Raw genomic sequence first — 13,772 nt, forward strand, 5'->3', positions numbered from 1 at the left:
TGCAGGGTCTCTTACGCCTCTGCCCCCACCTCTCCACCATGATATAAGAGGTGGTACCTGCACAGCCAACCGATTGCTATGGGTCAATCAAAAGATGCAACTAAAGCACTGGATGTGGGATGGCGCTGGAGAAGGTGTGGAGCTGCAAGTGTAGGTAATAACATCAGCCTCCGCATGGAGGGGGACTCTGTGCCCCATTCCTGTGTCCTGTGTGCTATTAATAAATCGAAATCAATTTTTATTTGGTTAATAACAAGGGTTGCCGTCAGGCAGCTTGCTCTTACCGGTTTCTCTGCTGAAGCAATATTAAATACTCATCATGTTTCTCATCAAAGTCTGTCACCATGTCCTTAGTATAACCCTGAAAGGAAGAAGCAGAGCAGTGTGAGAGGGAAATGCAGGGACTGAAGCTGGGTGCTGCACAGAGCCTGCAGGATGCCGGCTGAGCTGGGAGGCCAACCTTGACAAAGGCCCAGCTCCCCTTGGTGCATTACTCTGGCAACCCAAAGCTCCAGGGATTGTGTGGGAGCCCAATGGGCCCCAAGTACACACACAGCTTTACCAATCTGTGAAAGAAGGTTGGTTTCCTAGCCTCCTTTGCCATCTCCACAACATGCCCTATGAAGTCCGGGGCTCTGATAAGACTTGGCATCTTCCAGAACACCCAGAGCTACATAATGAGATGGTGTCTCAAAAATAAAAGAAATGAAAACAAAAATCAAACTTGGCATCTAAGATGCTTCCTCAACACACACTACTCAGCCATCTCAGTCATCACCAGATCACCCCACACTGGTGAAAAGGGACCTCAAGTTTTCCTCTCATTGCAAGAGAAACCACCAGTAATCAGAAACAATGTGGTTACTATAGAACGTGAATCTATAGATCTTTCTCTGGCAGCAGGGCCCAGTGTTGCCTTCTGGGAACCTCTCAGCTATGTCTTTTATTTCAGTGACTCCCTTAGGTGCCTGTGGCAGTTCTTCTGTGCCCCCATGGGTCACATTGCCTTGGCTTGGATGCACAATCACCATGTGCTTTTCTCAACCACAGGGAGTCAGTTTGGGGGGAACAAGACAAGTCACCTTGGACTTTGCCAATACTCCGAGGAAGGAGCTGTTGTTTCCTCTGGGGACCCAGGTCTGCCTGAGAAAACCTGAGAATAACAGTGGCAAAGACAGCAGAGCCAAGTGATGGGGAGAAACAGATTCCTAACACTCATTCTGAGTCTCTGGACCAACCCATGCTCAAAGGAGTATCTGGACAATTCATTTGTCAGTTCACGTGTTGCCTTGAAGCTTCATACAACATTCTGTCCTCTGAGTCCAAATGGCTTTTAAGCACTGTGCCATATAATCTACCAGAACTCAGTCTACTACAATCCAATAGTTTTGGTTTTGTGTGTGTGTGTGTGTGTGTGTGTGTGTGTGTGTGTGTGTGTGTGTGTGTGTTTGTTGTTGTTGTTGCTTTTGTTTTGTTTTTAGGGTTCTTTTCTAAGATTGATTATGTATACAGTGCTCTATCTGCATGTATCCCTGCAGGCCAGAAGAGGGCACCAGATCTCATTACAGATGGTTGTGAGCCACCATGTGGTTGCTGGGAATTGAACTCAGGACCTCTGGAAGAGCAGCCACTGCTCTTAACCTCTGAGCCATCTCTCCAGCCCGGGTTTTGTGTTTTTGAGATGATGCCTCAAAATACAGCCTCAGCTGACTCTGAACTTGTGATTCTCTCCTCAGCTTCCTAAGTAGTGGGATTACAGGTGTGTGCCACCTTGCTTGGCTTAGACAATTTATTACAGTATTGTGGAGGTATTTACTAATATATGCTATACATACAAATAGCAACTCATATATATGTACACACACACACACACATATATATATATACATATATATATATATAAAGAGAGAGAGAGGCAGACAGATGCTTAGCATCCGTAACTGAGGGCAAAAGAGGAAGGTTGATTAGAGAAAGTCCAAGCAGATAGATGTATGTATATATGTATGTATGTATGTATGTATGTATGTATGTATGTATGTATGTATTTGCATGCACATGTGGGTTTGGGGGATTTGAAACTCACTTCATAGTTCAGGCTAGCCTGGACCTAATTACATAGTCCAGTCTGGCCTTGAACTTGCAGCAATCCTCCTGCCTCCGCCTATGTGCTGGGATTAGAGAGGCACGCACCATCATGCCTGGCTCTTTTGTGTATTTTCCACCTTAAGGTATTTCCAGTTTACAGCACGCTTGCTGGGATGTAACACTGGGTGAGTAGAGGAGCTCCTGTGCACTCTCTCCTGTCTCCATGCTTCCTGGATTCCCAGGCAGGGGCACTCACTGCTTCCTCTCCGTCCTTCCTTGACATCCACAGGCATCCTTCCTGTACAGCTCTCTGCCTGGGCCTTCTCTAACCAACCTTCCTCCTTCACCTTCAGCTATGGATGGTAAGAAACTGTTTGCTTCCCTCTCCATCTTCACTTTCCCCCCAGTTACCAGGCAATGGGGCCCTTGGGATAGGAAACACTGACAGCCACTCTCAGACTAGTGCTAAATGCCTAATCTCTTTCTCCACCTGCAAACCCCAGGTTGTTGCCATCTGCTCATCCTTTCCCCTGTCACCCACAGTTTTCCTTTTATCCAGAAAGTCTTATTTCTCCAAGCCTTCTGACTCTCAAGTGCTGGTGTGTACACACGTCATCCTGGGACTGTGAGATTCTCTCAGGAGGAAGGGGAGGCCCTGTGAGCATCACTAACCAGCTCCCAGCTGATTCCCATGGACTACATTTAAACAAGCAGACCCTACACGAGGCAGTAACTCTATTGCCCAGTCATGTCTCCAGGGCCTCAAACCCAAGTGTCACTTGAGTTTCAGTCTAGCTAACCTGGCTACCCAGTCAGTGAACAATAGTACAAAGGGCAGCATTATGAAATTAGAAGAAAATTTAAAAACTGGTAGATCTCTCTTCCTAAACTGCCTCAAGAGGTTCCTCATGTCCCTGGGACTGAGCCTGACTCCTCCCTGCATGCAGGAAAGCACGGGAGATACCTCAGCACTGGGAGAAAGCCTTGTAGCATCCTGAATCTGGGGAGGAGTTACTACAGTCAGCCTCTCTTTTGGTCTCTGTAGCCCTTCTTGCCGTAGTTATTACCGCCCTATTTAAGAGACAAGTAAATTTGTGCCATGCATATTCCAAAACACCACTGACTCCATAGCAATTTACTTAACCATTTTGAAATATTTAAAGTGACTGCTGATACATTACAGTATTGAATGAAATATTATGCGGCAATTTTAGAAAAAAATCCAGACTTCGAAGACATATAAATGTATGCCAGGATACAAGGGCTTTTTATCTCAGACAAACCCTCTCCAGAATGTATCTGTTTTCTTCTGCCATGAGGCAGATGCCACGCAAGAGACACAGACTGCCACGCAATCAATTTCCCTTCTCAAATACTGGTTACCTGGAGACTGTGACCACAGGGTGGCCCTGATTTGGGAGGACCAGGAGGCTCTGTGGGTCATGCTTGAACAAACAAGACCCTCTACTAGCTCAGCTTTCCCCCAAACCATTCAGCAGACCCTGGCTTGCAAGTCTGAGTGTCTCTGAGTCTGGGCCTTGGTGTCCAGGCCTGGCTCCAAAACACAATACTGTCTTCAGAACAGAGTTAGCTATGGTTCCGATGTGGTCTATCCCTTCCGATCTTTTACTGGAATTTGCTTCCCACAGCAATGGTGGTGAGGGCCTAGGCTTATGAAGTGTGTAGTACACAAGAGCTCCATCTTGTGGAAGGATTCGTATCACTCAAGCAATGGGTTAGTAAAGGCAGGAGTAAATGAGTTCCTATGAGAGTGGGTCTCTGTTGTGAGACTGAACTGTTACAGAGGCAGGCGGGCTCATCTATTTGATTCTGTTTCCACGTCCTCACTTGCTCGCCCTTCCTCTTCCATCATGTTATGGTGCTCCTTGCCTGTCGCTGCTGCTGCTATGTCCTGGACATCCCAGCCTTCAAAACCCAGAGCCACATAAGTTCCTTTTCTTTATAAGTTACCCAGTCTCAGGTATGCTGTTAGAGAAGCAGAAGGCAGACAAGTTAAACGCATACTTTGCATGGCAGAAGTTTTATTTCCTTATTTCTAAAGTGAAAGGGTGAATACATAAGCCAGCAACAACTGAATGAAAATCCTAGAAAGGGTCAAGTTTATCTCTCTGTTTCCCACAAACATTTGCTGGCTGCTTGCTATGGGGATGGCACCCTTACATATACTTTAGGGGTTTAAATTTATTGTTGTGTCTATGTGCATGATGTGTGTGTGGAGGGCATACATGCCACAGCACACGCATTGAAGCCAAAGGACAACTATATAGTTGATTCTCTCCATCTACCTTTCCATGGGCTTTGAGGGTTGAACTCAGGTCTCCAGGCTTGTGAGGCAAGAGCTTTTGACCCACTAAGCCATTTTGCCAGCTCCATAACCAAGGGTTAACGGAAGCCCAGTCTGTGGATATACAGATAACGAGTTGCCACATAGGGGCTACACGGCACAGGCTCCATTCACAGCATGTACCATGCGCACCATGTGGATGGTACCCCTTGCCCTTGTGCCACAGGGGTATTTTTTATGAAAAAAAAACACAAAAAACAAAAGTTCCCCATAGCCATCTGAAGAATCATTTTTAACCCACATCTAACAGAAAAAAAATCACATTTTTTTTTTACTCTCAGAAATGTTCTCTTGTAAAATTGCCACATGGATTATAAATTACCTTCTCATCTGACAAAGGTAGAGGTTTTAAAAACCTTCAGTGGGTTTACTTTAAAAGGAGTCTTCTATCAGAGCTGTAAGTGGAAAACATAAACACCCCATAAACAGAAGGCAACCATGGGTATAAATACAGACCTGCTTAAACAGGACCCTCTAGGCAAGACATCCCACACACACACCAACATCCCACACCCCATACAGGGTGAAGCTAACTCCCATTCACAAGTCCATGCATTCTTCAATCGTCTACAAGAACGGACTTTGGCCTGGTGTGAATCTAAGGTGTTGGGATACAATAGCAGCAGTTGGGGCTCACAGACCAGTGAGAGGAGGCAGTGAGCAGGGGTGCTGGCAGGAGTGCAGGGAGGGCTGTTTCTGCCAAAGGCTCAGGAAGGCCTGCTCAGAGGTGGAGAGGTGGCTCACTGGTTAAAAGGGCCCACGTGTGCAGTTCTTCACATCCATATTAGGCAGTTCACAACTACCTGTAACTCCGACCCCAGGGGATTTCAGTGCCCTCTTCTGGCCCTGAAGGGCACTGTACTTGTGTGCACAAGCCCTTCACACAGATGCACGTTAAAAAATATAAATGAAATTTTAAAGTATTTTCTTGAGAAAAAAGGCCTCTTTGGTGAGATGACCTATAAGTCACAAAGTTGACCTTGAAGGTATTAGAAAAGGTGTGGGACCTGCAAATGCTGTGAGACAGGAACATGACAGGGGCCAGTGAGACAGCAAGTGGGGTAGGTAACAGCAGGTGACCAGAACAGACAAAGTCAAACTTGGGTCTCCATGCAGTCCACAAGGAAGTCCAGGACCTTATGCTGAGGTGGCCAGAAAGTTGTTCAAGGGTTTGACAGGCAGGACATACTGGCACCCAGTCCTGAGTGAGTAAGGACCTGCAGTTGAGATCAGAATTCCCAGCAGTGCTCTGGAGGGAGAGGGGCTCAGGCCTGCACCGTACAGCCTTTGACTGCCAAGAAGGAGTACTACTTTTGCATCCCTGCACTGATGGTATAGTGAAAGGCTTTTATAGGTCACCTGCTAGAGCTCCGTAGCCCTGCTGGAACTGTTCCTGGGCCTGATGAGGGAAAAAAAGATGACCAAGGTGACAATGTCCCTCTCTAGAATCTAGTCTTAGTCTCCACCTGCCTGAATGGCACCCCAACACTTTCCCAGGTCAGGGACTCTATCAGAAGACAACCCTGATCACTTCTAATCCAGTAAACAAGGCTGCTTGAGCTGGTGTCACCCTGGGGCCCACCATCAGTCCTCAAAAGCAGGGAGAAATGGGGGAGGGCATTCCTATTAACCCTAGCACTGTTCCCTGTGCTTCTCCTGCAGCCAGGCCCAGGCTACAGGCTGGAGACAGAGATAAATGCCAGTCATGTGCGGCCAGCACTCTCCACGGGCCTCATTTCCATCTTCCCACTACATCCCATAAGCCATATATCCTTCTGGCCATTTTTCAAGGAAGCCTGCTCTCTATTCTCCAGACTGCTGCCCTTGCTGCCTCCCCTACCTAGAATGCCCTCCACAGACTGTGAGCTTGCTTGATGAACAGCTCTTCTAAGCTGTTGCCTATGACCCCAGTCTTATGACCCACCCACCCCCATCCTCCCAGCCTGGTGATTCTCACTATAAATATCTGTTCATTCTCCTGTGGTCTCACCTAATGGATGCCCAAGTCCAAGGGCAGAAATGATACCCACAAGCTCAGTGCTCTATCTCTCAGTATGGGCTGCTGGTTCCTGGCATGTACAAGGAGCTGACAGTATTTGTCGGAAGGAAGGAAGGAAGGAAGGAAGGAAGGAAGGAAGGAAGGAAGGAAGGAAGGAAGGAAGAGGAAAGAGAGGAAGATAAAAACCCTGTCTTCACAGAACTGAGGGATGGAAACGTACAATTGCTCCCATGCAATGCGGTAGGCGACAGAAGAGAAGTGCCTGAGTAAGTGCAGCAGCGAGCAGAGTGCGGACCTGCATTGCCTATGGTGGCTGGGTGGGATCCCACAGCACTGAGTCCAAAAGGAGCTCTCTAGGTTAGAAAAGGGGGGTGGAAGGGCATGCAGGAAGAACAGTGCGTATGACAGCACATGTGAAGAGACCCTGGGGTCCACCTTGGAGCAGCAATGGAACATGTCAGAGCGTGCTATTGGATCACAGAGACAGCGAGAGGCCCGGCTCTCTGACATGGAAGCATGCTTGAAGCCTGTCTGTGGTCCACCAATGGAGAGTGCCAGGACCGCACTCACATCTAGAGGAAAGCACCAGGACCTGGGAACCCAAACTTGATTTATGCTCAAAACCAATCACTAGTACATTGGTGCCTAAGTCCCAGCTGAGGCAGGGGTATCATGAGTTTGAGTCCAGCCTGGGCAATGTAGCAAGACCCCCATCTCAAAATAAACTAAGAAGGACCAGACAAGTGATTCAATAGTAGAGCAATAGCTTACCATGTTGTAGGTATCACTGTCAAAAGCATAAAAATACTCCAAAAAAGACAGCACCAGTTTTCATATGAGGTAATACCTATTCAAGAATATAAACATGGCAGGTCATTCTTTCTCCTCTTTACCCTCCAACCTTCCTGTAGAACTAGGAACTTCCTTTATGGAACTGGTTGTCTGTCAGGGAAAATAGACAATCTACTCCCCACATACACATACCAATGCATGCATCGATGTGAGCTGATGTTATAAGTGACTTGGAAAGGAGATGTGACTATGCTGGAGATTCCAGGAACTTCCTGATGGTGACAGTTGTAACTGAACAGGTTAGTTGGTACGTGTGGAGGGGAGGGTCTTAACAAAGTATTTGCTCAGACCAAGACCACACGTGAACATGAATGCTTAGAAGGGACAGGGCCCTGCTACCACAAGGACAAAGGTGCAAAGCATGTCATGGAACTGAGAGTAGCAGACCACAAGAACTATATGACCATAGCAAGCACAATTGCCCTTAAAACCAACCTAACCAGAAGCCACACAGTGCTTGCTTGAGTAGTGGGTAGGAGTGTCAAGGAGCACCGAGGGTATTGGTGTAGGTAGAGGCCATGCTGTTGAACTCAGACAGGGGTTAGAGGTCTGGAGTAGCTGGAGGGAACTCTTCTGACCAAGGCCTAGGAACCGGAATGTTATCAAACTTGGGAGCCTAGGACATTTTGTGATTCCTCCTTGACCTTGGGCTTCTAGGGCAGGCCCAAGATACATTACATCATAGGCTACCCTCCATTGAATTTCATGGTTAATCCTGATTTAGCCAGGATTTCCCACAATGACCCAGATTCAAATGTCCACTCGTAAGTCTCTAAAATGCAGTTAATTCTTCAGGCCATGATCTACAGTTGTTAGTCTGCAATATGGTTGCCATAGAGGTGTGCATCACAAAGCCCAGTTTGATACCTGAGGGGCCAGGCTTACAGGAAGTCAGGACTGTGGGCTGTGAAATCTGGTTAAAAACAGCAGCATTTGATACCTGAGGGGCCAGGCTTACAGGAAGTCAGGACTGTGGGCTGTGAAATCTGGTTAAAAACAGCAGCATTTGATACCTGAGGGGCCAGGCTTACAGGAAGTCAGGACTGTGGGCTGTGAAATCTGGTTAAAAACAGCAGCATTTGATACCTGAGGGGCCAGGCTTACAGGAAGTCAGGACTGTGGGCTGTGAAATCTGGTTAAAAACAGCAGCATTTGATACCTGAGGGGCCAGGCTTACAGGAAGTCAGGACTGTGGGCTGTGAAATCTGGTTAAAAACAGCAGCATTTGATACCTGAGGGGCCAGGCTTACAGGAAGTCAGGACTGTGGGCTGTGAAATCTGGTTAAAAACAGCAGCATTTGATACCTGAGGGGCCAGGCTTACAGGAAGTCAGGACTGTGGGCTGTGAAATCTGGTTAAAAACAGCAGCATTTGATACCTGAGGGGCCAGGCTTACAGGAAGTCAGGACTGTGGGCTGTGAAATCTGGTTAAAAACAGCAGCATTTGATACCTGAGGGGCCAGGCTTACAGGAAGTCAGGACTGTGGGCTGTGAAATCTGGTTAAAAACAGCAGCATTTGATACCTGAGGGGCCAGGCTTACAGGAAGTCAGGACTGTGGGCTGTGAAATCTGGTTAAAAACAGCAGCATTTGATACCTGAGGGGCCAGGCTTACAGGAAGTCAGGACTGTGGGCTGTGAAATCTGGTTAAAAACAGCAGCAGGCTGACAGGAAGAAGCTGGACATGCACACAGAGGAGGGATGGCTGGTGGTTTTGTTGTTGGCTTTAATTATGTGTGTGTGTCCCTGGTATGCACATGTGAATGCAGGCGCTGGAAGAAGTCAGAGGTATTAGATCCCCGGGAGCTGGTGTTACAGGAGGGAAGGAAGGAGCTGGGAGTCTCCAAAAATGACAGTCCTCTCCAAAGATAGGATCTTAAACGTGGAAGAATCATTCTCTACCTTAGGTTTTCATTTGGTTTTGAGATAGGGTGTCATTATGTAACCTTAGCTGGCCTGGAGCTCTCTATTATACATCAGGCTGGACTTGAACTCACAGAGATCGGCCTGCCTGCCTGCCTTTGCTTCAATGAGTGGTGGTATTTAAGGTATGTATCTACCTTCATTTTGAAACAGGGTCTCTCACTGAACACGGAGCTCCCCATTTCAGCTAGACTAACGGGCAAGCAAGTCCCTGGGACCCTCCTGTCTGTGCACCCTTGGCACTGGGATTGCAGAAGCACACCATCATGCCTGACTTTCACATGTGTTGGAGATTCAAACTCTGGTCCTCAAATCTGCATTTTCTCCACAGTCATCTCCTCAACTGACAAAAGTTCTTTAAGATGCCAACTTTCCTTTTCACGCAGGAAGTGGCTGGGCAGACTATCTCAGGGAAAGCAGCTGGGGTAGGACTGGGTCTGCCTCCCAAAGAGGGATTGTCATCACACCTTCAAATCAGGCAGCCTGGTGAGTGACAATCACAGCCTGAGGCTGTGCACCAACCCTTGAAAGGGTTGTTGTCACAGTGACAAGCATAGCATGGTATCAGGTTGGTAACAGAAGGCAGGATGTGGAACAGCAGCAGGGAATAAGGGAACCAGTGGCAGGGTAGTTGGCCTGCTCTAATCAAAATAGTGCTTTTATAATGTTGCCACTGGCGTGTTATCAAAGCTCGAGAGTCGGTCTAGGAATGGCAGAAGCTGGCAGAAAGAAGTCAGGCTCAAAGACTGCTCTGCTTTCAGAGGGAAAGGAAGGGCTCAGGGTCTGTCTAGACCCCCAGGGTAGTATTTATCCTGCAAGGAGCATATGCATAAGGGTGGGAGCAGCCTACCACCATCATGGCCTCTGGGCCTCCTGTTCACTCCATATAGCAGGAAGAAACAAGGTTCTTTCTAGGAATCTGCTCTCAATCAGCTCTGAGTAAGTCCTCTGCTGTATGTAGCCCAGGCAGCTCACACAGGCACTCAAGGAACAAAGAGGCAGAATTCACTGAAATACGAAAAACAAAATTCTATATTGCCTGACCTACTATAATTGGGCCTTTCTATTCCCCAGAACCCAACTGAAAAAGACTCATAGGTACCCTAAGAAAAAGTACCACAGGCTAGGTGAAAACGCCCTGACGTCCTCCAGTGGGGACAGCTAACCAGTCTGCAATATAACTGCCCCCATTAGTCCTCTTTGTTGTTTGATTTTTGAGACAGGCTTTACTCTGTGGTCAGGTTGGCCTAGAACTCACTATGTAGCCCAGGCTAGCTTCTGCTTCAGCTTCTCAAGTGCTGGAATTACAGTTCTGAGCCACCATGCCCAGTTTTGTTTTTAGATGAACGTTGTCTTTTTAAAAGTCAACACATATCTTAACCTTTATAACAGTTCAAAAATAGGAGCCAAAAGTCACCTAGGAAAGGTCTGAAGCGTAGAGTTCAGGCAGTGAAGACAAATGACAACTTCCACCGCACACTATAAAACAGTGTTTTCAGAGGGATACTGTCTATGCCAAACACAAAGTCCAAACCACCACAAATGCTACATATATTTTGTGGGCCACTCGGCCCTGCACACACATGGAGAAAGGTCTAGAAGAACACATGCCATGTTTCAGTGGCAACAGTTACTCTAGGAGGGTTTTTATCTGTAAGGAGGATAGTTTTGTGTGTCATTTGAATAACAAGCCAAATGACCCTCTCTCTCCAAAATAAATAAATAAGCAAATAGGATCAGTGGCTCTTCTGTTCCAGACAACCTTCGGAGTACCATTGCTGTGCCCTAAGCAATGGTGAGATGGAGATGCCCATATCCTGTTTGGGCTACTTCCTGGCATTCCCCTGAAACCCCCCCCCTTTATCTCACTGCTCAAAACTTCCAGTCCTACTTCCTCTCGTCTCCTCCTTTCCCACCTACACCCTATCCAACAACCCAGTCACCAGCCCCTTCCCAGCATGCTCCACTGCTACCCCCAAACAGCCACCAGTTTCTCTCCTGGGACCCCATAGTGGCTCGCCTGGGCCTACTGCTCCAGCCCACGCTGTTCCCTCTGCAGACCTCTTCTTTCCCAGAGATCCTTTTGGTTTTGCTTTATGGCTTCCTTCCCCTAAGCTCACTCTTCAACAGGGACTTCCTCAAGACCTGGCTAACAACTTCCGCACTCCATGCTGCTTCCACCTCACTTTGTTTTTCTGACGGTCTTCATATTTTATTTATTGCTCTGAGTCTGCCTCCAGCCAGGAGGGCATGTACTCCAAGAATATATCTGTTTCCTAGATGAGTGCCTAGCACATAGTGGGCATTTTGTGAATATCTTTGGTGGACGGACGAACGGATGGATGGACAAACAGATGGACAGGTGGATGGATGGATGGATGGATGGATGGATGGATGGATGGATGGATGGATGGTCATACAGTCTACACTACAAAGTCCAGGCCACGTGAGCAGCCACATCAACCCTGTATCCTCTGCAGGGACTGCTTGTGTCCTCCGAGCTCTTCCTTGTAGTTGGGCTGAATCTGTTCTCCTGATCCTTTTTCCACCCACTAATGCTGCTTCAGTGCCACTTCTTCCTGAAATCCCTGTCCTGTAGGCTGAAGCTTTCTTCCCTGGACCTGGGGCTTATCTCTACCATTGCATGGTTAAGAGGGCCCACTGCTCTGCGCTGGGTGGAGGATTTGCCAAGGGCTTTGCATGCTTTAGGTCACTGGATCATCCCAACTGTAAAGCAGCCATTGCCACACTCCTTGTTTTCTAGCTACAAAAGGGGAGAGGCAGAGCATGAGCTGGAGCCTAGCCTCACTGACTCCATGGTCTAGGATTGGAATTTCACATTAGTGCCTCCATGAAACTGGAAGTTCTGAGACTGCAGCAAAGACAAGGTGCCAAGAAAGCTCCAGAAAGAAATGACCATGGCTCCCAATGAGCACGAATGACAGGGGCTGATGTCACAGGCCTCAGACACAGGCCAGCCCTCCCTGACACCACATGTAGCCTGGGACCTTTCATTTGTCAAACCAAAACAAGCAGCTGGACTGTGGACTCACCCTGTTGTCAGTTACAAGGTCACAGCCTAAGATTCCTGGAAGCCAGGTCAGGACCTGTGATCATGCTGCTGGCTGTGGGTGGCCCAGGAGCAGACAACAGAGTGGACCAATAACCTGGGAAATTTGCATTAGAAGGTCTAGGAAGAAAGTCATATTCTCTCTCTCTCTCTCTCTCTCTTCCTTCCTCCCTCTCTCCTTCCCTCCCTCCTTCTCCTTTCTTTCCCCCTTGCTTTATTCCCTCCCTCCATCAATATGTAGCCCAGATCTTCCTGCCTGTGCCTCCTGGGTGCTGGGATTAGAGGCCTGGCTACTCTCATGAAAGGGGGTAAACGAATTTAGAAGTCATTGAGTTTTCTGCCAGATGAACTAAGAAATCGGGAAAGCTAAGTTAGTCACAGTGGAGTCTTCCTATAATCCCAGCACTTGGAAGGATGAGGCAGAAGGATTAGATAAGTTTAAGGCCCACTGGGCTACAGAGTAAGTACCAGGCCAGTGAGGTCTATATAGCAAGACCTTGTCTCAAGAGAAAAAGAAAAGAAAAAATAAGAGATAAAGAAAGTAAGCCAGAAAGCTGGCTTGCACCAAGCACGAAGAATGCCGCAGTAAGAATGAGCTATCAAAATAAGAGCTGCAAAAAGATGATGTCCTGGGAGCCTGCAGTCCATCTGCTCATGATCACACACACACACACACACACACACACACACACACACACACACACACACAGTGCTCATGGTTTCTGAGAAGCAAACCCTTTTCAGAGAGGTACACACCTCCAGATAGTGTTATTATTATTTTAATTCCAAGTCCTGAGAAACATAATACTTATCAGAGGTACCATAAGATATAACAGCATTACATGGAAAACACTTACCTCAGTGCCTAGCCATGTAAATAACACCTACCATGTGGTTGCTAACATTATCATAATCAAGCCACAAGGGCACACTATTACAGGAACTGGACAAATTAATCATCTTTTCTAGCCATCTAAATTACTCTTCCTAGGGGGGTGGCATGCCATAGGACTTTGTCCTTAGTCTCATCCCAGGCCATAATTTCATCAACGGCTATTAGAGGCTGTTTATAAAGTCTGAGGATGACATCTACATTGGCGACAAAGAAAAAAATGGATGACGGAATCTCAGTTCAGGACAATTTTGACAGGCTATGGACCGTGGGAGGTTTGATAGACTGCACTGAGAAGGGAAAGGCCCAGACAAGGAGAGGCACTGGGAGGGGAAGCAGGACTGAAGGGAAGTACACAGGGAAGACGAAAGGGCTTAAAATCAAAAGTACGGGGGCTGGGGAGTTGGCTCAGACACAAAGTATCTGCTGCACAGCATAAGGACCTGAATTCCGATTCCTAGCACACATGCACAAGCCAGACATGGCTGTGCAGGGCTGCAAGCCCAGCACTGGGACAGGGAGTGCAAAAACATATGGATTCCTGGAGCTTATTAGCTAAACAGCTAGTGATGAGCTCCAGGTTCAG

General features: G+C 47.5%; 1 protein-coding gene across 5 annotated transcripts in view; it reads right to left on the reverse strand.

The window, feature by feature from the left end:
- The window catches only part of Katnip (katanin interacting protein), a 165,805-nt gene that overhangs the window by 115,360 nt on the left and 36,673 nt on the right, over positions 1–13,772 (reverse strand). For 4 of the 5 annotated variants that reach the window (XM_040754736.1, XM_040754746.1, XM_040754733.1 and 1 more), the window contains exon 3: positions 285–361. The exons of the other annotated variant lie outside the window; for it this stretch is intronic. In XM_040754736.1, the coding sequence (XP_040610670.1) occupies positions 285–361 (77 nt within the window). The remainder of the gene's footprint in view (positions 1–284; positions 362–13,772) is intronic. 5 annotated transcript variants of the gene reach the window in all.

Source organism: Mesocricetus auratus, unplaced genomic scaffold (assembly GCF_017639785.1).
Source record: "Mesocricetus auratus isolate SY011 unplaced genomic scaffold, BCM_Maur_2.0 Super-Scaffold_4256, whole genome shotgun sequence".
Taxonomy (NCBI): domain Eukaryota; kingdom Metazoa; phylum Chordata; class Mammalia; order Rodentia; family Cricetidae; genus Mesocricetus; species Mesocricetus auratus.